The sequence below is a fragment of the Cuculus canorus genome, chromosome 1 (assembly GCF_017976375.1).
Source record: "Cuculus canorus isolate bCucCan1 chromosome 1, bCucCan1.pri, whole genome shotgun sequence".
NCBI lineage: Eukaryota > Metazoa > Chordata > Aves > Cuculiformes > Cuculidae > Cuculus > Cuculus canorus.
The window spans coordinates 154550536-154572353 of record NC_071401.1 but is presented as its reverse complement, the minus strand read 5'-3'; the positions used below and the strand labels follow the sequence as shown (position 1 = coordinate 154572353).

At 46.2% G+C, this 21818-nt stretch overlaps 1 protein-coding gene across 5 annotated transcripts in view; it reads right to left on the bottom strand.

Moving 5' to 3' along the window:
• CACNA1I (calcium voltage-gated channel subunit alpha1 I) overlaps positions 1–21436 on the bottom strand; it is a 176558-nt gene extending 155122 nt beyond the window's left edge. For 3 of the 5 annotated variants that reach the window (XM_054086735.1, XM_054086745.1, XM_054086753.1), the window contains exons 1-2: positions 20820–21436; positions 7739–8039 (exon numbers count right to left, since the gene is read on the bottom strand). In XM_054086735.1, coding sequence (XP_053942710.1) covers positions 7739–8018 — 280 coding nt within the window. In that variant the 5' untranslated portion in view covers positions 8019–8039; positions 20820–21436. The remainder of the gene's footprint in view (positions 1–7738; positions 8040–20819) is intronic. The other 2 variants (XM_054086719.1, XM_054086726.1) reach the window with 2 other exon arrangements.
• Between the last annotated feature and the right edge of the window lie 382 nt (positions 21437–21818).

The following is a 21818-nucleotide window of genomic DNA, read 5'->3' as shown; positions in this document are numbered from 1 at the left end:
TATTGAGAAGCCTGCCAGGCTCAGAAGGGACTCACAGCATGGTGCTAAAGTAGCTGTTCCCAACCTAGATAACCCCCACTTATCACTCCCTGTCAGTTTGTCTTACATCTTCATAATAACACTTCTGTTCTTTTACAAGTCAATCTACACTCTTATCTGGATTCTTTGCTCATCTCAGCTCTGCCATCCCAGCCTCCTTCCCTAGCTGCTGGTTACAACCCTGCTGTCTTCTCCAGCCAGAAAAAGAAGTATCTCTATTGCTTCCTCTGAAGGTTTTCCTGAAGCAATCCTTGCTTGTTTCAGCACGGGAGCCCAGAGCATCCCTCCAGAGAGGGGAGGCAGGTAGGGCAGCAGAACTGGCAGCATCCCCTCCCTGATGGGGGAACACAGTTGACATGAGGCAGCACTCTGTAGACTCATGGCCCAAGGAGCAGCAGTGTCCATGAGCAGGGTAAGCCTAATCCACCAACTGGATCTGTCCCTTTTAACAGCCTGGTGGCACTTCCCATGGCTGCTCAGCCTACCTTCCACTGCCCTGGCTGGCAGGAGATTACAAATCCCCTTTCAGAGAAGCACACTTGAAACAGAACCTCCTCTGTCCCTGCCCCGTTGCAGGCAGTGAAGCACAGATGAGGTGGTGGCATACAGATGTGCAAGGGACTCTGGGAAGCGGCTGGCCATCCTAAACCAGCAGAGTTGCTGCAGGACAGAAGTGGGTGCAGGCTTGAATGTGGTCCATCTTACACCAGCTGCAGCCTTCCTACACCTTCATCTTCCAAAGACAATATCTCTCTAGAACTATAAAGATATTCCCACCTTTGAGGCTTGCACCTTGGCAGATTCTTTGCTCCCGTTCTATCCATAGGTCTGAAATTGGACAAGTTTTTCACAGACTTCTCTCTTAACCACCTGCAGGCCATTTGCTGCTGAAGAGCTGCAACTCTGTTAACCATTCCTCACCTGAAGTGATTCCTGTCAAGTATTACACTCTCAGCAATTTCAGCTGGCTATAGGCTCTCCTCCATGGTCTTGGGTTGGGAAGAGTGTCAAGACCTCAAACAGGCAGATGGTCAATTTGTTAGTGGTTAGTTGGATTATTTAGTTCACATTGTTATGACAGAAAATGCAATTAGAGGTCTAATCATAGTATTTTATAAGACTTAAACTCAAAATTAGTATTTTTATTGCCCTTTCTATTTCTTCAAGAGCCCCTCTGGCTCTTTCACATGCCCTACTCCAGTGTTCACAAAGGCTGAAAGAGGCAAACTGACCATTTCTCAGAGAGTAAATGGTTTTCATTCCCATGGCAAAATATATTCCAGTGAATAAACACAACATGCTCCAGAAGGGGTTTTCAGCATTTGGTTTTGCTCAGCAACATACTTTGCAGAGGGATGGGGACATCCTCCAAAGAAGGCATCCCTGCATTTGGCTGAGCACATCATCCCTCTCCTCTGGCCTGGCAGGTCCCCCCAAGCTGGCACAAATTACACTGCCTGCAGTGGATGACAATGGCAAACAAGACCAATCTCCCCAACCTAGCCTGAATCATAGAATGTTTTTGTTTGGAAGTGACCTTAAAGATCACCCAGTTCCAAACCTCCTGCTTTGGGCAGGGGCACCTCCCACTAGAGCAGGCTGCTTAAGGCCCCATCCGACCTGGCCTTGAACACCTCCAGGGGCAAGGCATCCACAGCTTCCCTGTGTAACCTGTGTCAGTGACTCACCACAATCAGGATGAAGAATTTCCTCCTAATGTCTAGTCAAAATCTGCACCTCTCCAATTTAAAGCCATTGCCCCTCATCCTATCACTACAAGCCTTCATAAAAACTCCCTCCTGGCTTTCTTGTAGCCCCTTAAGGTACTGGAAGGTCACTATAAGGTATCCTCTGAGCCTTCTCTTCTCCAGGCTGAAGAACACCAACTCTCAGCCTGTTGTCATATGCAAGGTGGTCCAGCCCTCCATCCTTGTAGCCCTCCTCTAGACCTGTTCCAACAGGTGAAGCTCAGCCATCTTCCCAACAGAAGAATTAACAGGAAAATTAAGCATCAGTTCACAAGCATAGGAAACAATTGCTTTAAACGCTCATATTATTAACACAGAAGGGGAGGGGAGTAGCTCAGGACAGATTGGTCCTGGGGAGATGGCCATATTGGCCCAGTGCATGCATTGCCTCCAAGTACTAATCAAGTTTATGGACAATTGGCTTATTAAAAGTCACCCTTTCTCACTAAGGGCAAACTTCATTCCACCAGTAGGGAGCTTGGCAGAGCAGCAGAAAGAACAGCAGGACCTAAAGCAGGCTTGCCCTTTTTCAGAGCTTGAAAAGCATTCAGCACACACCTAAGGGAGCACTGATGCCACTGGCACCACATGTCCACTGGGAAGCTCTGGATCAGCTTAGCTTCCCATGCAACAGGAACATCTGCAAAGTTATTTTAGCATGCTGTGAAGTGCAGAGAGGTTAGACAACCTCTTACAGAAAAAGAAAAATGTTGCTTTTGTTGGGTCTTGTGTATACAGATATATCTGTTGGCTGGAAGGATGTCTATAGAGCTGTGCAATCAACAGACATCAACCCATTCCTAAAGGCACAGCAGCAACATCTTCCTGATTACCTAGAACAATACAAAGCTCTCAAGTCCTCAAATAAGTGTCAAATTCTTCACCTGCCTCGAAAGCTAAATTTGCAAAGAGACACAGGAGAGATCTGTTTTCAAAATAAAGAAGCAGGTATAACATATGCATTTTAGTGTTTTCTAGATATGCACATAAAAGCTGATACCGCCTACTCCAAGAGGGGAAACACAGGATCCCTAGGTCCTCGAGAATCATAGAATGCTGCTGAAAATTCATTAGCTACTCAGTTTTTGATGTATTGTTATACCTTCTGGTCACATTTCCAAGCTCTTCTCTACCTACTGGTGAGGTAGAAAACTTTTTTGTGTGTATATATATATATTTATACACACACATATAAATGTACATATGAAAAAAGAAAAGTAAATCAGAGGATTAAAGGAGCTTAGGCCTTAAGGCAGACATGAACTATTACAAGAGTTGCATTAAATTTACAACTAGTCTTACTTATAAATTAACTACACCCAGTTTTTATGAACGCTGCATCCAAGGTTTAAAGTTTCTACCTTAAGCCTTTTACTTTGTGTACAACTACAACATACTACAGAAGCTGTACATAAAATTTCAGTCACACAGAACAATTTCCCAAACTGGAATTTGACTAAAGTGTAATATGCAACACACGTACTCACCCAAAGCTTATTAGTAAGTAAAAGATTTGTTGATCCCTTTGCCATGTGCATTACCTGAAAAGCTGTAGTTGTGGAAGCACGGTGTTCCCATACATGGCAGCATTGCCATCAACGTGACCCAGAGGATTACCAGTTACCATTCCACACGCACGTCATTTTCTTCATTCCTCCAGTGTTTTATTCTCCACTCTGCCTCCACAAGGGAATGCCAGCATGGAACACCACAATTGCCATCCACAACCATCCTATACCCAGTCGGCTCATGTGTAAGTGACATCTGTGGCAACAGGTAAAGTGCTCCCAAGAGCATGGTAGGGCCATTTGGAACAGGTACAATGGCAAAGCCCTTACCTGAAGGATCTTTAAGGGTAACGAGCTACAAGGCAACTCTTCAGTACACACAAGCAGTCATACTAGCTTTGAGAAGCCACCCTGCTTTATACCCTATAAAACGCAGCTCCTGGTACTAAAAATTAATTGTGCACATAAGCTTTTGCACAACTGGGACCTGACCCACTGCTCCTACACCACTTAAATCAACTGGAAATGCAACACTTCGCTGCATGAGAGCAAAGCAGAAGCCCAAACAGCTAGCACACTTTACAAAAGAGGGAAAGGGGCTGGTACATAACAAAAAGCAAGAAAATGACAGAGCCATGAACTGCAGAGCCTATCTAGTTACTGCTACAGTTTTAGTATTGATTTCTTTTAATGGCACACTTCACTCTTGCTCTCATTCTCATGTCATTATAGATACAACAGCAAAGGGAGGTCTGAGCCTCCTGGAAAGGGCTTCTTCTAGAGAAAGTCTCAAAGGACAGCCCAAATATATCATGTTTGACCCTGGGGATGGATGAAGTGTAAAGTCTTTATGGAACTCCAGGGAGTAAAACAGCAATGTAGACAAAGACATCTCTCTCAGTCTTCTCATAATTGGCAAAGTGCATCAGGATCCATTTGTAAGGTGCCATGTGGCATGCCCTTTATTTAGTATCAAACACTTTATAAATTCATAAAATGAATGCTACACAGTTGTTTTGGAAACACGTTTTCACACTTTTCACCCTATTTCCCCTCCAAGATCAACTTGAAATCCTACTTGACATGGAGCTAAGGTTTCATAAAACAAGGAAAAAACCTCTTCATCTCTCTCATAACTATACCTCAAATATTGTTTGTGTTAGCATTGCAGCTGCAACAGCCCCACGGTCTGCAACTCAGAATAACCAGCCTTGTGCCTGTCTATATAAACAGAAAACAGAAGTCAACTTAAACAAATTGCTTGGTGACCATACGGATTTCTCACATGCTGCATCACAGACTCCTTTCAGACAGGTACACTTAGCAGAAGCCAGGCCACACTCCAGGTGTGTTGCACTGCGTATCCAGCTGATTATACAGCAGTTACCTGTATCTAACATAGTTAATTGGGATTTAAGAAAAAAAAATCCGCTCAGCAATAAACTAGAACAATGCAAGCATTCATTTGCCCCACAAACATGTAAACACCTAGCTAAAGCATCAGGTTCCTTCGCATCACAGAGTGCAATGGTGAAAAGCACAGTAAATACTCTCTTTGAGGACAAACACTGCAAGTTCCACATGGAATGTAGTTTCTTTCTTAAAAGGGAGTCAGGGTCCACAATATATGCAATAGCAGCATCACACATTTATATGCTGGTATGCATCAAGAAATTAATTTAAAGCACGAGTGTAAGTGGTTCTTTCTCCTCTTACTGCACTGCAGCAAAGAAATATGGCAGTTGTTTAATAGCACATAACAAAATTGCAGGACTGCTCATGGAAGAAGAAATAATCTTCAGGGGAGAGGGATTTAAGAAAGTAGAATGCAATTACCTAAATTGAAATTTGATGGTTAATGACCATGTGCTTACAAAGATTGCTACATAGTCCTCAATGATGAGAGCTTCCATGTTAAGTCTCATTGACAGCACTTCCGTAACAATCATGAAGCTCTGGCCCAGGAGAAAATGAATGATAAAATTAACGGGCTTTTAATTAAACTCCCATCTTTTTTGCTGCATCTTCAGGAAAGTCCAGGTGTTGCCCTATGACAGGGACTCAGCCTTCCCCTGCTTGGCACAAGCATGCTGTACCAGCAGCCCAATGTAGCAGGGAAGAAAAACTTCAGACAGGGAAAAGCGCACACAAGCATATAAATTCTTAGAAGACATGATTTGGCTTTCATAGAAGCATCCCTCACAAATCAGCTTATTCCCAGACAAGAATGAGACCACTGAGTGATCTGATGCTATGCCATGGAACTGTACTATTTACATGGTGCTATCAAAAAAAACCAAAAAAAGAAGTGTGATGCCAAGAACATACGATTACCCACAAGAAACCTTCAGGGTGCAAACCAAATCCCTCATGTGATAAATTATGGGAACTACTTACTGCATGATCCATTCCAAATCAGGACCTCAAGAGAAGAGGAGAAGCAAAGGAGGAGCTGAATCCTCTCAGCTCAGTTACTGCTTTTCAAATCATCTCCTAACTTCACACAGCTGAGCTGAAATCACAGGGCTAAAACAACCCTTTCAAGAGGTTTCCAGCAACCCCATCACTGCCTTTTACCCTGTGTCACATGTAACCAAGCACAATGTCATCAACAGGTGACTGCATGAGGCCTTTCCCTTCTATAAGGTCTACTGTAAAAATGTCCTTTTCAGAGTCAAATATGACATATGTCTGAGAGTTAAAACAAAAGTAACATTTAAACACTAAGATGGGCATATAGTGCCAAACTCGTCAAATAACACAGCTCTAATACCTTAAGATGAACACCTTGCTATGTACCAAACTGGAGGGACTGTTTTGACTGATTTTTTTTTAGGCAGAAGTGAGAGGAAAGGCCCTTCTCTTCCACCACCCACAACCAAGCAAATCTTCATCTCAAACCTAGTCTACTACTCTTCTCTCATTTTCTGCATCCAGCCTTTGCACTGAGACACAAATCTTTCATGCTTTACTCTGAGCCCACTGCCTGCTGGGACAAGATTCACAGGACATAATAATCAGTGCAGACACACAGTGACTGAAAAGCAATGCATAATTCAATATGAAGTTTTAAAATTTTAAGGAGTAGCCAGTAGGAAGGAAAGCAGACAACCTAAATCTCCAGTAAGTTCTCAGTCGTAAACTGTGCTTGAGACCAAAATACCTTTTTAAGAGCTTCTGAACTCCAAGATGAGAGCTCAAATCTGAAACCCAAACCATTCCTACATTTCAAATTGAAACAAATCTCCAGACTCATCAGCCATCTAAGTCATCTATTATCGCTGACAGCACCTCAAGACTTCACTTGGGGTTTGGCTCTTGAAGCCAAAGAGGCTCTTACAAACACTTTGTGAACCTCTGCTGGGTACCCCGACGCTCAGATTTAATTTAGAAGTCAATGCATCAAATTCATAACAAGCATCCTTACAAATGATACCTGCCTAACTAGGAACTAAGAAACTTCCCAATAGAAAGTGCCACTATTTGAGATAGTTGGTCAGAAAAGCATCCAAGTAAAAACATAAACCAGCCTCTTTGATGATTCATCACCTCCTCCATCTCCTCCCAGTCTGAAGAGGCCCACACTCTGAAAAAGAACCTATGCCCTCTCCCTGTTTTTTATACTGCATCTGGCTCAGGAGCCATAGAGGCCATTACTTCCACGCAGCCTCAGTGCTAATGAGTTGTGAGGTGATCATCATTTTCACTGCTGAGTTACAGAAGCCTCTTTGCAATCAAGGCACTGAATGTGATTGGTGACACATGTTTGATTGCTGACCTCCCATGCAACCACGCAAAGGATGGTCGTGCTTGTGGCCCAGAGGTCTCTCAGGGCATATGATGTTGAGCATCAAACTCTAAACAGATTCTTCCATTCACTCCTGGCCAGATATTATAGCAAGAGATTGGTAGGACAGTGATGTGTGGTGGCTGGAAAGGCAAGGGGTCACCTGGGTGTCTTTGCAATTGAGGTCCAGGAGTGGTGGTTCTCTTATCAAGGACAAGATGAGGTGTCACTAAAGCCTGTACACTCCAAGAGAGGAGTCACCTCTGCCATTCATGGCAGCTTGCCGACAAGATACTCAGCTAGCAACTCCCACTCTGTCCCAGGGCAGAGTTGAAAAGGGAGCTGAGAAGGGGAAGAGCAGGCCTTTCTAAAATATCTCTCCTCATCCCTCCTCTCACTGTTCACCCAGACCCCTGTGACTGGAGCTGTCAGCAGCTCTCTCTGAAGTCCTCTCTTTCATAATCATCTTCTTTTGATCACACACTAGAACAGCTGAGGTTCTGTTTAAATGCAAGTGAAGAACAAAGCAATCGTTAAATATGTAGAAAACATCATTCCTTACCTGCCAGGTGCCCTGGGAGGGCAGGACGAGAGAGGGAGGTGATGGGAAGGAGTGAGAGGTGGGGAGGGAGAAGGGGGAGCTCAGAAAGGATATGGGTTGCACACCATTTTGATGCACCAGTTACGCGGGCTGGTGGTCTGCTTCAAGCAGAAGAAGACAACTGGGGCCAAGTCGGGGTAGGGAACATCAGGGTCCGTCGGGGAGGTGACGTCCTCATCCTCACCCAGCTCCGGAGAAGATGGAGGCTGCTCTGGTGGTGTTTGCTGCTCCGAGACCCCCAGATCCACAGGCTCCAATGGGCAGATTGTAGAGGCATGAGGAGGCTGTGGGCCTGGAGGCCAGGTGGAAGAAGGCTGGGACACGTACTCTGCCATGCCAGCCGCAAGCAAGAACCCCTAGAGAGGATGAGAAAAAGAGAAATGAAACCCACATGAGGAATCAGCACGAAGAGCCCTGCACACTTGTGCTCTCTTGGCAAGGTCGAAGCAGAGGAGAACTGCAGGGCTGATGGCTCTAACAAATGGTAAACCACAGCTGCAATTTGTACTGAAGCAATTTTAAGAGAAACTCTTTCCTGCCAGTCCCTCTCTTCACCAAGATTCTTCTGGCTGGTCCTCTCCATGAGTAACTATTTAAATCACCCCTGTAGTCTCTGAGACACCCTGGCATGGTGCTACACCATCTCAGGTGATGGTGCCAACCCTTCTGGAGACAGCCTGCGCAACTTAATGGAGCACTGTGCTTTGGAGTGGTGTGGACCCCTCCTGAAACAACACGGACACCCTGCCCTCACAGTTCCTCACACAATCCTGCCAGCCGTAGGTACAGCTCTGCTGTCCCAGGCATGCCCCCCCACCACTCATTGTACATGTTCCTTCAGACCAGCACTAGCAAATGCATGTCAAACCCATACAGAACAGCCACTCATTCAAACAGGGAGCTGTAACACAAACTGAAAGTGGGATTAAATATTAAGCATCCTTTACTGGAGCTGGTGGAGCTCTCCTTTGCTGGAGTAATGGAAGCACCATGAAGACAGGTTGCAAAAGTTATTCCACTAAGCAGAATGGTCAGAGAGTGCGGGTGGGTGTAGGAACAGCAGAAGAACAGATCTCATGCTTGGTAGCACTCGGGTACTGCAGAGCACCATGCTTTTGCTAGAGAACATCACTTTCTGGCTGGGTACACATAATGACATCCCTGTCCTGGGAAAATGCAAAGTCAAATGTTGTCCATTGAACAGCATAGTGGAAGTGGCTTGTCAAAGTATGGGGAATGAAATAAACTCCAAGGCCTGGCTTTGGAAGGTTGTTAACTGTAAAGCTCTTAGGAAAGAGAGCTTGCTCCAGGACTGCCCACTGGTGGCCTGATGAGCACTTTCCTCCTTCCATCTTGTCGGCATGCTCAAGTTTCTGGAGTGCCTGTGCTACCAGTACAAATTTAAAAGCAACACAAGAACCCTCAGACACATGACAATAAAGAAAGGGTTGATCAGCAGCAGGAAAGAATGTGGCTGTCACCAAGATCCATGCCACAGACCTCATCTCCTCACACCCTGGCCACAGATTATCTTCCCAGACTCAGCTCAATTCCCTTCACTTTAGGATCACACAGGCCACGCGCACCTTTGCTGATGCTGCTCTGCCTTGGCATGCTGCAACCCTTGGGATTTCAGCCTGAGACCCCTTTGATGCCCACAATGCTGGATCTGTGCTTTCCAATGCTCTCCACAGCACTCATCCGCCAGGTCCAGCCAACCTTTCCACCATGGGCTGCAGTCCCCCATTGTCCCCGGTTAAGACCCTACAAGCTCTGACCCACCTTCTTCTTTAAGTACTCTGCTCCCAACTGCACTTTGATCCAAAGCTTTGCTTGTTCTTCGAGGCTTGGTATTTGTCAGAACAAAGAGCAGCAAGCACACAGATTTAGAAAGCAGACATAGTGTCCCTTAGGGGATAGCATGGAGGATCTTTGAATTCATTACCCCAAAGGCTTGCAGCTATTGGAAAGAAACAGGTGTTGTATCCCCTGACTGGCTTTCGGATGCTGTTCATAATTTTTTATGTGATAAAAGCAGCATCACATCCTTCCCACAATCCAGCACCTCTGTTTTCACTTTCACCAGGTTTTTAACTCTGAGCACCCAGGCTGCTATTTCTACCACCTTTTCCATTCCCTGTTCCCACCAGCTCTCCATTGCCTGCTCTGAGCTGGCTCCCTTGCAGGCTATTAACAGGCAGTGGCTTAGCCCCGCTTCTTTCCCATTAACAACACAGGAGAAAGGTTAGCAGGGACAGCCAGGAGGAATGACTTCCTATGGCACTCAGAGCAACCACACTGACAAGGCCATGATGATTCCAAACTGCAAAGTAGAAAGCTTTATAATCAACAGTACAACAGAGCAAATGAATGGGAGAAAAAAAACTTATCTGCATTTCTCTGCTTTCCCTTCAAGCAAATGTTCAGAACCTCTTCTCCATCTCACCACTGCCAGATGCACCCAGGACTTTGGGATGCAGCTCTGCCAATGTCAAACACACGTGCACAAATTAGGTATTGGCTGCATCACTGGCAGTTCATCGCTCCAATTTGTGCAGCTTAGAGTGACATATTAGAGGCCATAAAGAAACAGAGCCAGGTGAATCCCTTTTGGTGTCCTGAAGCCAAATACAGCCCTTGAATGGCAGCTACCCTGCTAGAGATATAGTACCCCTTTTCTTCTTGAAATTTAATCCTGCTCTGCCACCAAAACCAGCCCCAATGCTGTGATCATGGTGTATTCCATACATTAAGCAGGATTAATATGCAGTGAGGCACTTCTGAGCTCTTTATGCAGAGCCAGTCATCCTGTCTCAACTTCAGAGGGGAATGGAGCAGTTTTCCTGCTGGAGACAGATCCAGGGTCCTCACCACTACTAATTCAGATAGGGAGGTTGGCATCAGATACTTCCACTATTTTGGCCAGGCTGCAGCTTATGCAATGCTGATATTCTCGCTGAGATTGCAATTGTTGGCCTTTCCGTGCCGTAGCATTGCTGTGAAATTTGATTGAAGTGAGTCTGCTACAATATTTCAACACAGGAGAGGTCCTTTTTAAATCAAAATGACCAAGTGGAACAAGTTTGGCACACACATACACCTGCATACCCAGAAAAATACATACTAACAGCAAGGGTTGATAACCAGCTAAAACATCAATAAGAACATACAAGATTATAAGGCCCCAGATTTTGCCTTTGGGATGCCTTTAACCTCCCCTTTGTGCAAGAGGTGTTTACTGCAACGAAGACAATACCAGAGGCCAAATTGAGTTCTTCCCAATCAGCCTTCTGCTCAGGTAAGTCTATCCCCAGCTGGTGGGGGCAGGCCAGACCCATCAACAAAAACCAAATCCTCCCCACATCTGACTTTTCTTTTCTGGCCAAAAGCCCCTCAGTTGCATGAAAACATTCCCCTGCAGAAGTCACATAGAGCTGGAGGAGTGACGCTACACTCGCTGCACTTCCATCCCCAGGGGAAGGGAAAATATTTGTGGGCTGACAGCTTCTCCTGCTCCTATCCCTGAATAACGTGCACCAAAGCCTTCCCCAGGGCCAGGTCTCAAGTCCACACTCCTCCTCCCACCATCCACTTCTGAGGGCCATTTAAAACCATTGCCATCCTGAGCCAAGCCCTCGCTGGTCCTGCATCTGGCACGCACACCTGCCCCAGTCACGTGCTGGCAGGGAGCTCGTTGACTTGGCAGTCAGGGGAGAAGCTGCCAGCCTCTGGCTCAGCCCTTCCCTGCTTCAGAGAAAGCACCTGGTCCTGCCAGACGGTGGGTCTTGTGACTTAGATGGGGAAGGAAAGGGAAGGATGCTCTGAAATGACAAGGGAATCAGTGGGCTTAATGAGCAGAGAAGATTGCTTGGGAGAAAAAGAGGAGACATCATGATGCAGAAGTGCTTCGTATTGGGAGCATCTGTCTCCAAAGACCATTGTCACCTCCTGGCACACACCGTTCAGAGGGGTCTCTGCTGAGGTACTTTCCCCTCCAGGTCTGCGAGTGGTATCCTGAGGTTATTAATGCCATGACCTGCCAGTCACACCCCAGCTGACCAAAGTGCCATTAGTGAGCCAACCCAAGGTGTCCCATAGAACTGTGGGTGAGGGAGCACTGACAAGACCTTTGCAACACTCATGTAGACCCTTTCTGAAAAAAAAATAGAGTGCAGACAAGATAGGAGAGACTATTGCATCTTGCTGGTGAAAGAGCCTTTTACAGCCAGACAAGACAGGGAAACACCAGAAAGAGGTCCCCGGAGCACTATCACAGTGCTGGAGGCAATCCACCCAGAGCCCAGCAGGATGTCTCCCTTCTCACCTGGGAGCATCCACAGAGTTCATCTTCCCCATCACCATCCTTAACGCCACATTCTTTGCCAATCCACATTGCCCCAGGTTGGTCCCTTCCTCCCTGCACACTGTTCACATGGGCAAACTAGGGCCTACAGCCAAGATGAAAGCATGGAGTTTATATCCTTTAAGAGCAGCCTTACATGTGTAGAGCACCTCCCACCCTGAGAGGACACAAGTCTTTTACATCCCATGCATCATGATCGTTCACCTGTTACTCAGAAGCAGCAGGAAGCACAGCAACCACTCTGTCCTCCTAACACCCTGCAACACCTCTGCAGAAGAGGAACAAAAATGACAACCTCCAGCTAGCATTGTAGGAGAAGGTAAGACAGCCTCATCAACCAGAACTGGACCTATTGTGCTCGTATTTATATGTCATCTCCAAATATGCATCTGAAACTTGGTAAGCATCTTGGGTCACAGTTCTTGCGGTCAGCTTCACACAAACCCAGGCTGATTTAAGGACGTCTGTGACTGCGTGGCTCATCTATGAATACGTGTGGGTGACCCCATTTAGTAGCTGTGTGTGCGCATGTGCCTCCCGGGGTGGTCTGTTGTACACAGTTGTGAGCCCATGTTTGTTTGTTGCTATAATCAGCAAGCGCCGGTTGTGTATTATCTTTGATGCATGCGTCTGGCTGTGGGGATGTGTTAGTCATACAGGTTTCCCATTTTGAGCATTTGCAGTGGTACAATACAATTAGTGGTACACGGCTCCCTCTGTGTTTATGTTCAGCTGGCATCAGCACGTTTCTCTGCCTGTTCATGTGAGGCAGTGCCTGTTCTTGTCCACACGTATTTACGTGGAGGTGTACAAGTATCAGGTAAGAAACACAGTCACTTTTATCGGCAGCTAATTTCAAAGAAGAGCTTTTAAATCTCCATCGTTTTAGCACCTCCTAATGCAACAGGACATGACAGAAGCCAGCAGAAAGCATTTCAAATGGTGCCTGAATCCATTGCTTACAAGTGCCCACACACCCCTGAAACACACATCCATGGACTGCACCAGAGCCAGGCTCTCCTAGCTGCCCCACCTGGTCAAATGCCCATGGAGGGCTGCCTTTCAGCTGCAAGCTGGGTGATTGCTGTGCCTTTTCTCCTCACATGTTATTAATCTCTGTCAGATATGCTCGGGGAGATTTAAAGCCTCCCCCTTTCCATCTTGGTGATTTCAGAGCTCTCCTCCTGCTCGGGACATGCAGCAGAAGAAATTCTTCTATCCCAGCAAGCAGGGAAAGGAGCAGTGTGGTCAGCACAGGACACTTCTCATGGAAAAAGAAAAAGACAATAAAAATAAGCAAACTCTCTATCTTGAAGCCCCTGCAAGACCCTGATCTCATCCTATACTGTAGGCAGCACCCTACATGTGTATGAAGAACAAGCTCAGACCTTTCAGATTCTCCCACCCTTACCATCACAGCCTACATCATAAGACCACAGAATCATAGAACGGTTTCAGTTGGAAGAGGCCATGAAGGTCATCTAGTCCACCTCCCATGCAGTGAGCAGGGACACCTCCCATTAGATCAGCTTGCTCAGAGCCCCATCCAGCCTGACCTTGAATGTTTCCAGGGATGGAGCATCTACCACCTCTCTGGACAACCTGTTCCAGTGCTTTACAACCCTCAACATAAAAAATTTCTTCCTAATATCTAGTCCATGTTGCTTCTCCCTCATGTGGCTGTGATAGCCCTGTCCTGGCCATGCCTCTGGTCCCCATCTCTGGCACATCAAAGTGGGGATCTTCTTACGCTGCTAAGAAACCTTTGACCAAGCATGAAGGAGATGTTGCAGAAACAAGTAAAGATGTTGCTGGAAAGATAGGCATAACGTAAATGAGGAAAGAAGAAAAGGCACAGGAGCAACACAGTCGAGGATGTACAGAGGTGAAGGAAGTTTCCTGGTGAAAAATCATTACTGGGCTTTAACTATGTGGGGTGTTAGTGTAACTGAAGACTTTATAAATAAATAACAATTAAACATTTTCACCTTTGGCATCTGAAATAATCAGGAACCAAAAAATCTCTGTTACTCCCCACGGCAACAGCTCCTTCCACGGGGAGATTCTGACCCACAGCCAGAGTTTTCCCTTTCCAGCCTTTCCCTCTGTACTCCCAGTGATTCCCTTTGGTCTGCATCACTCACAGCAATGCTTCCTCCTTGGGCACATTTCATGCGAGTGGATTCTGGTCATGTCCTCGCACTTCAACCACCGCTTAGCCAAGCTACACATCTTTAGCACTTAATCCTTGCTCATAAATTAATCTCTCTAGCCCCATGGTCGTTCCGTGCAGATTCATGCTGAGAATCACCTCTTGCCTACCAATGCTCTGCCGATAATTATGTGCCAAGCACTGCCTTCCCACAGGGCTGGTGCCTGGGCCAGCCACAGCAGCAGGCTGCCATCGCAAAGTCTCTGCTGCTGGCCCTGCCATGCTGCAAGCCCATGTATGATAGACCATCTACTGTCACACCTCAGTCTACTTGCGTGTGTCACTCCCGCTGCCACTTGCCAGGCCCTCAGACTGCATGTTTCAGATTATATTGCCCCTAGATGCATTAGCTTGCATTTTTCCTGAGATTAATCTCATTATGTTGTTTTCTGCCCATCTTTCTGACCTTGCTAGTTCCCTTTGTGTTATTTTTCTGTGTTTCCCTCGGCAGCACAAACCTGTTTTATCATCATCTGGCAAAGTCATTAACGTGCTGTTTACTCCCTCCTCCAGATAAGCAATGAAGATGTCAACTGAGATAGGACTTTAAGCCTAAAGAGGGGAGATTTAGATTAGATATTAGGAAGAATTATTTATGAGTGTGGTGAGGCACTGGCACAGGTTGCCCAGAGAAGTTGTGGATGCCCCAATCCTGGAGGTGTTCAAGGCCTTCAGGGTTCAAGGTTCAAGGCTGGATGAGGCTTTGAGCAAGTGGAAGATGTCCCTGCCCATGGCAGGGGGGTTGGATCTGGATGACCTGAAGGTCCCTTCCAAACCATCCTATTGTTCTGTGATTCTATGATGAGGATGACAAAGAGGAAGACAGTGGTCTTGTAAGCTACCAGCAGAGATGGTCCTAAGGCCTCCTTCACACCCTCAGCCCTTGAACCAGAATACAAAGTGCTTGCAGGAGAGGCAGTGTGCAAATACTCTGATTGTGTCAACAGAGGAATGGAGCTGAAGCTCCTGCCCACCACAAGGGCAGACAGTGCTCACTGCTGCAGCTGCTGGTGTTGCACCTGCACTGAAAGTGGATTTAAAAGGGTGTACAGGGGCTGTGGCCAGGCTGGTCACTCCCATCTGGGCTAAGCCAGCAATGAGAAACTCTGCCCTTTTATAACATCCTACCTGGACCAACTTCTCTGCCTATTTTGTCCCAGTCCCAGTGTCCAGTTCGACCCAGTTTCCCTTCAGGACTCTTGCAGTGAGCAGGTGTAGCAAAACAGCAGCATGCAAGGAACCAGGAAACCTCTTGCTCCTCGTCACAACACAGCACTGGATGCAACCTCCTACCCCTGTACACATGCCCTCACCCCACCTCCAGGCTTTGTCCCGATCCACATCACCACTCACATCTGGAGAGGAGATTCCCCAGTATGGAACGGGAGGAAAAAGAGAGGAAAAAGCACTTATAAAGGCAACACCATGCAAAGGGACTAAGGGAGCACCAAGATTTATATCTTACACACTATAAATCGCTGCTCATCCCCCTCCTGCCCTATACCTCCAAAGGAGATAATCTGCATAAACCCAGATGCACATTTGGAGCAAACTAACTCTGGCAAAAAGAAAAACATGAAGGGAGCTGAAGCTATGTGGAACACCATGATGCCCAATGCTCTGCCTCTGGAAAGGAATGGGGATATGGAAGAGAAATATAGCTATGAAGATAGGATTCATATAGAAGAAAAGGGGAGAAAACACTGGTAGCCTTTCTGGATAGGCCTACAGGCTATTCAATCTCAGGGCAGTAGATAGAGCCAGACCTTGTGACGGCTCCCTGCATCCCACATGATTTGACTACTGACACTCATACTCATTTATATAAACTTAAAAAGCACCTTTCTCTCCCTGCTGCCACCAGGAAAAGCAACAAACCAACCAACCAAACAAAAAAAAAACCCAAAAAAAAAACAAAAACAAAAACAAAAACCAAAACCAAAAACAAAAAAAAAAACAAAAAAAAAAAAAAAAAAAAAAAAAAAAAAGCAAAGCTTGGATGGCTGCTTTAATCAAAATCACTGAAAAGCAGTAAAGACACCAAAGCAAGCATGTCCGACCACAGAGCTGAATTGGACCACTATAGTCTAAGTCAAATCCCTCTCCACAGCAGACAACCTTGCAAGGAAACTTAGTCCAAAAAAGTCCATGAAACAGTTAGCCCACCACCCCCACTGGCAAACTTAGACTAGCTCTCGAAGCAAAACAGGAAAGAAAAGAAATGCCTATGGAAGAGGAGCAAATGAGGGCATCACCACTGCTGAAGGTCCCCAGTTTGGGAGGAGGTGTGAGATGGTGCTGGACAGGTCACACTGCACACATGCGCAGACTGCAGCAGCAGCGAGAGGTCCCACCTATCCCTGACAGTCTGATCTGCCGGAAAAAGCACTTCTAAGCTCCATCCTGGCAAGCAACTTAACTAAGCCTGTCAGCAAGACACACTAATCCAACACCTGAGAAGTGTTTAATACCACTAACTCCACCAGTGCTCTCTATACAGTGCTGTTTCTCCAGCGACAACCAAACTCTGGCACTTCAAAGAAACGAAATAAAAACCGTCACCCCACCTCTAATGATTGCACCACACAAATATTCTCAGTAACTATATCACAGCAGCAAAATCCCCTGCACTCACTTCCTCACTGGCTACCAACGGCACAGGTCAGCAGCTCCCCTCCATTCCATTCAACCATGCAGCCATAACCCCAAGCTCCAGTGTCTTCACAGAGAAACGCCCCTTGCTAGCCCACCCCAGGTGGGCCCCATCAACATTTACATCCATGCATGATGGAGCAGGATGAGATGCTTGCACTGCCAACAATTTTTATGTCAGAATCAGATACCAGCTGCCTTTTTTGTTTAGTACACACACACTTGATAAGAGGGGACAGCCTTTCCTTTTGGAAGCACCTCTCTGATCCTGCCTTGGTCACACGAATATCAGGCTGCTGTATTGCGCTCTGCAGGTGCTGGGAAACACAAGCTACTGCAGAAAACACCAATAAGCAGTGTTTCACACCAGGAGCCCACAGCGTGTCCACTCGCCCACAGGCTGCAAGGACTGGTATCAACCTTGAAAGCCCCTGATGACTGAGCCTGGGTTAGCCAAGAGAACACCTCCCTCCTGCACCACCACAGCAGCACACACCTCCAGTCCAAGGCAAACAACAACACATTTTCTGAGATCTCCTCATTGCAATTAGTCCTTGATACACTGGGCTGATTGCTCTTCCAAGGCACACCGCAGTGCTTCAAACACGGTGGCCTGACGAGTACTGGGAGAGCGATGAGTTTATTACCAAGTTAGTGGGTTGATTTATGCAGTCTGAGTTATGATTATAGGGCTTAAATACATTTTGTATAAGACATTTTTCAAACAAATATACAATTTCTAAGAGCTTGAAGGTACGCATTACAGACACAGACGAATAAACTAAATAAGCTGACTATATTAGGTCATTATAAACAACTATGCACCTCTGCATCACTAAGAAGAAACCTTTACTTTTCAATAACAGACTAGGGTGTTGTAGATCTTGAACACTCTTAAAATCAATCCTAGGTCACCCCATCTCATAGATTTAAAAGAATACAGCTAAGAGATGGCACTACCTGATCTTGCAGATCCACCTACGTACTTGATTTCTGAGCCCATCCAGGGACCCAGCAGTTTTAGCAAGGCTCTGTGCAAGTGCAGTCGTTCACCTGCTTGCTTGAATTTGCAGGACTAGGGCACTTATTTAATGAAAGATCAAATTTATTTTAAATCAGCGGCCAGCTCTTTTAAAGATTCTTAACAGTGTGTGTGTGTTTCATGACTTTCCAGCTGCAGATACTTGTTCTCCTTGAGAAAAATGAATAAAAATTTGTTTCGACACTTCTGTTCCCCAGGAAAAAAGCTGACCAAGCATATGCATTCTTTGCAGCAGAGCCCAGAATTGCAGGCTTCTCCCAAAATCAAAGGTGTCCACGGCTCTGCCTAAGCCCTGGTCTGGGATATCCTCCTGGAGCGTCTTGCTATGGATGGGACGGGGCAGGGCTGTGACACTAAGCAGAGCTGTAGGTTGGGACAGCAAGGCAGCAAGGAAGGAAGGAAGGAAGGAGCCCAGGACCAGAGGAGAAGGCAGAGCTGCAGCAGGGGCCACAGGTGCATTACCAGCACTTTGAGGATGCCCAGGGCTGGAGCAGCGAGGAAGGTGTTGCTCTTGGTGGGGACAATGGCGGGGAGACATAAAATCTCACTCAGCATCATGGATGCACTTTGATAGACTCAAGCAGCCCAACTGGTCTCCTCATATCCCAGCCAAGGTCACTGTGCCTACCCAGAAACACCCACAGGCAAGCAGTGAGCTCCTCATAAATGAGCATCCCCCTCCCGTGATGCTTCCTCTCACTTCCTCATTGATGGTGGCTACACTGGCCCTGTTCCAGCCAAATCCTCTGCCCGAAAAAAGCTCCTAAGGCAGCAACAAGGGGAGATTTTGTGAGAGAATACATGAGGCAGGTTGGCATAACCTCCTGCTTTATGATAGGCGCCGTCAGACTGATCCAGGCTTCACGAGGCAAAGCCTTTAGAAGTGGTACATCAAAGCTTTCTCCTTGTCCCCGTGACTCTCCCCTGAGATATTCACCACTGGATTTCCTGGGGAGCACATGTGCATCTGCTGGTGCAGCAGGGTGGCCAGTGCTTAGACACATGCTTCTCAGTGAGATGTGCTGCTTTCCCAACCTTCCTGCTACAGCCAGGGCCAAGGCTTTCCTGGACAGACACTGCAACCTCTCCCAACCACCCTGGTGCAAATGCCCTGCCAGTGGGCAGGAAATCCAGCTCAATGCCTGGATTCAATCCCTGCCTCCCTCCTGGCTCCCCTAGGGAGAGGATCATAGCATTAGACCTTCACCGATGGGCATGCACTGCTGACATTCTTAGGAAGCCCACATTTGATTCCAATGCCATGGAACTATTATGCATTTAATGGAGAGAGAAATAAATGCTCTCAGCCCAGCAGCAGACAGCCTGAGGCTGCACTCCTGCCCAAACCTGAGGGAAGGGGCAGTTCTGGCTGGGGTAGAGATGCCCAGAGGGTGGCCTTAAAAAATAAAGGGGAAGAGGGGCAGAAACAGGGCTTTTGAATTCCCTTCCCAGTGTTTTGAATTAAAAGTTTCTTTGCAGGTAGGGTGTTGAGAAGAAAATGAGCCTGCGGATTTTCTCAAACCAACAGAGAAGTTTACATGCCAGTGTGAAAACATCGAGGGGCGAGGGGGATGGAGGGTCAGCAGACCCTTTTCTTCTTCTGAGATAATAAATCCTCAATCACCAGCCCAAAATTAAGCCCAAGAACTCTGCAATACTACACAGAAACAACTGACAATTAACATAGCAGTCTTCTAAGCGACAGAGATACAGAACCACTAGCAACCCCCAGATCAATGAGAAAAACGCTTCCTATTAGCAAAGAGAAAATGCAGAGCAAGTTCTGCTTTTTGCTGTTTACCATTTTTCTTTGTAATAATTTGCAGGGAAATGATGCATGTTGTTTTATCTTTCTGTTGCTTTTTTTTTTTAAGTCCTTGGTACTTTCCACACAGCTGCCGTTACCAAGAAGAAAAAGGTATCCATAAAGAGTGTTACGAAAACCAGTATTGGCAGAAAATACGCCAGATAATTGCCAGTCAACAATGTTTAGCATTATTTCTGGTTCTTTTCTTTTTTAATTCTTCTGTTTCTCTCTCTCTGACTCCAGCCAACAGCTTCCAGTGATGCATTTGCTATATTAAAGTACATCCTATTCTCTGTCCCTTTTCAGACACTTTGGATGTTGCATACGCAATTGAAACACAATAATAATCATGAACGAAACAAGAAAAAGACAATTTATGAAACCTAAATCCAAGACCAACTCTCATTTTGCAAAGAAAAAGAAAATCCCAAACCCAGGAAGCCTCTGAGCAGAGATGGTTTTAAGAAAAGTTATATATATACAAGTCTCAGACAGTTACCTCTCCAGGGAGGAGATTTTGTAACCCTTCCTCTTTCCCACCATCCTTCCCCATCATAACAGTACAAACTAACCAGGGCTAAATTTGAAATTCTTGGAATTATTCACATTCCTTGTATCATTTACAGTCATGTATAAAGAGCTGCTGAATATGTGTGAGAAACACATTCCCTGCTGCAATTGCTCACAGACGTGAACTGCTGGACATAATAGTTGCTCCCTTTCCACCACCACCCCTGCCCAAAACACACACCAGAATCAATTATTGCTACTTGTTGGGTAAAAACAGGCAGTCTCACATACATGGGCACCACACATGGACATACATGTACAGCTGGACATGAACAGAGAAATAACTTTGCTCTCCGGAAAGACAGAATTATTTACATTACAGACATGTCTACCCTCACCCTTTACTTCTGCCAGAGAGGAAACAGGTACAAAACAAAACAGGGATGATGCAGGTACGTAGGTGGGAGCAAGTTTTCTACTAAAAGGACAGTGAAACCAAGCAAAACAAGACAAACATAAGGTTAGCCAGGTGTGCATGCGTCTCACCTACCTTTGCATGGAAAAGAAATCTCCAAGGGAGAAGTGTCCAAGTCAGAGAAGCAAATTAAAATACTAATGTTTTGAAAAAAAATCCCCCACCAAGAATTAAAAAAAGCCCCCCTCGCCTCCCCTCCTTGCACACAGCCACACTCACACACAGACACACACCTCAGTGCCCAGGGAAGGGGGGAAAAACAGGAGGAAAAAAGCTCAGGATCAGCTGAGTGACGGGGAGCAAAGAACCTGCAGGCGAGAAGCGGGGAGTTGTGTTAGATCCGTGGCTGCAAGGACTGAGCGTGTGCAGGAAGGAGATGGTTTAAAAGGAGAATACATGGTAAGAAATTGTGGCTGCTCAGGCTGGAGTCTGAAGCTCTGAAGTCAGAGCAAAAGAAAAGAGGAAATAAAAAAAAAGAACCTCTTCCTTCACAATAGGGTTTGGGGGGCTCTGTCTATGTGTGTGTGTTTTCCAGGCGAGTAGTGTTAAAAAGTGGCAGAAGCTTCCCTCCAAAAAGATCAGAGGGTCAAAATAATCATAGGGCACTGGGAGGTGATGGAGGTGTGGGTGGGGGCAAGTTTAGCTATTCCATGATGGGAAAGCAAGGAGGAAGGGCTAGTGTGTGGTTTCTATCTGTCTCTCTCTCTGTCTGTGTCCTATGGTATGTTCACCAACGGCTTATGGAGCGAACTGCACAGCGAGAGAGAGAGAGAGAATAACTGTACAGGCAGAGAGGGAGAGAAAAACGCCGTCCTTACAGTGACACCAAATGTCTTTAGGGGAAACCTACAATTAGAGGCACATAAGACAGGAACTGTTGCAATACCAGAGGAAAGGAAAAAATCTCATTGTACATTGTCACACACCTGCAGGCAGAATGGGGTCTCAGAGCAGGCAGCTTTCCCCTGCCTTAAGCCCTCTCTGCCTCTCTTTTCTGATGGACATCAGCTTCAATGTGCTCGCTATGCCCTGGACTTGTGAGTATGTATCCCTCCACGTGACACAGAGCAAGCG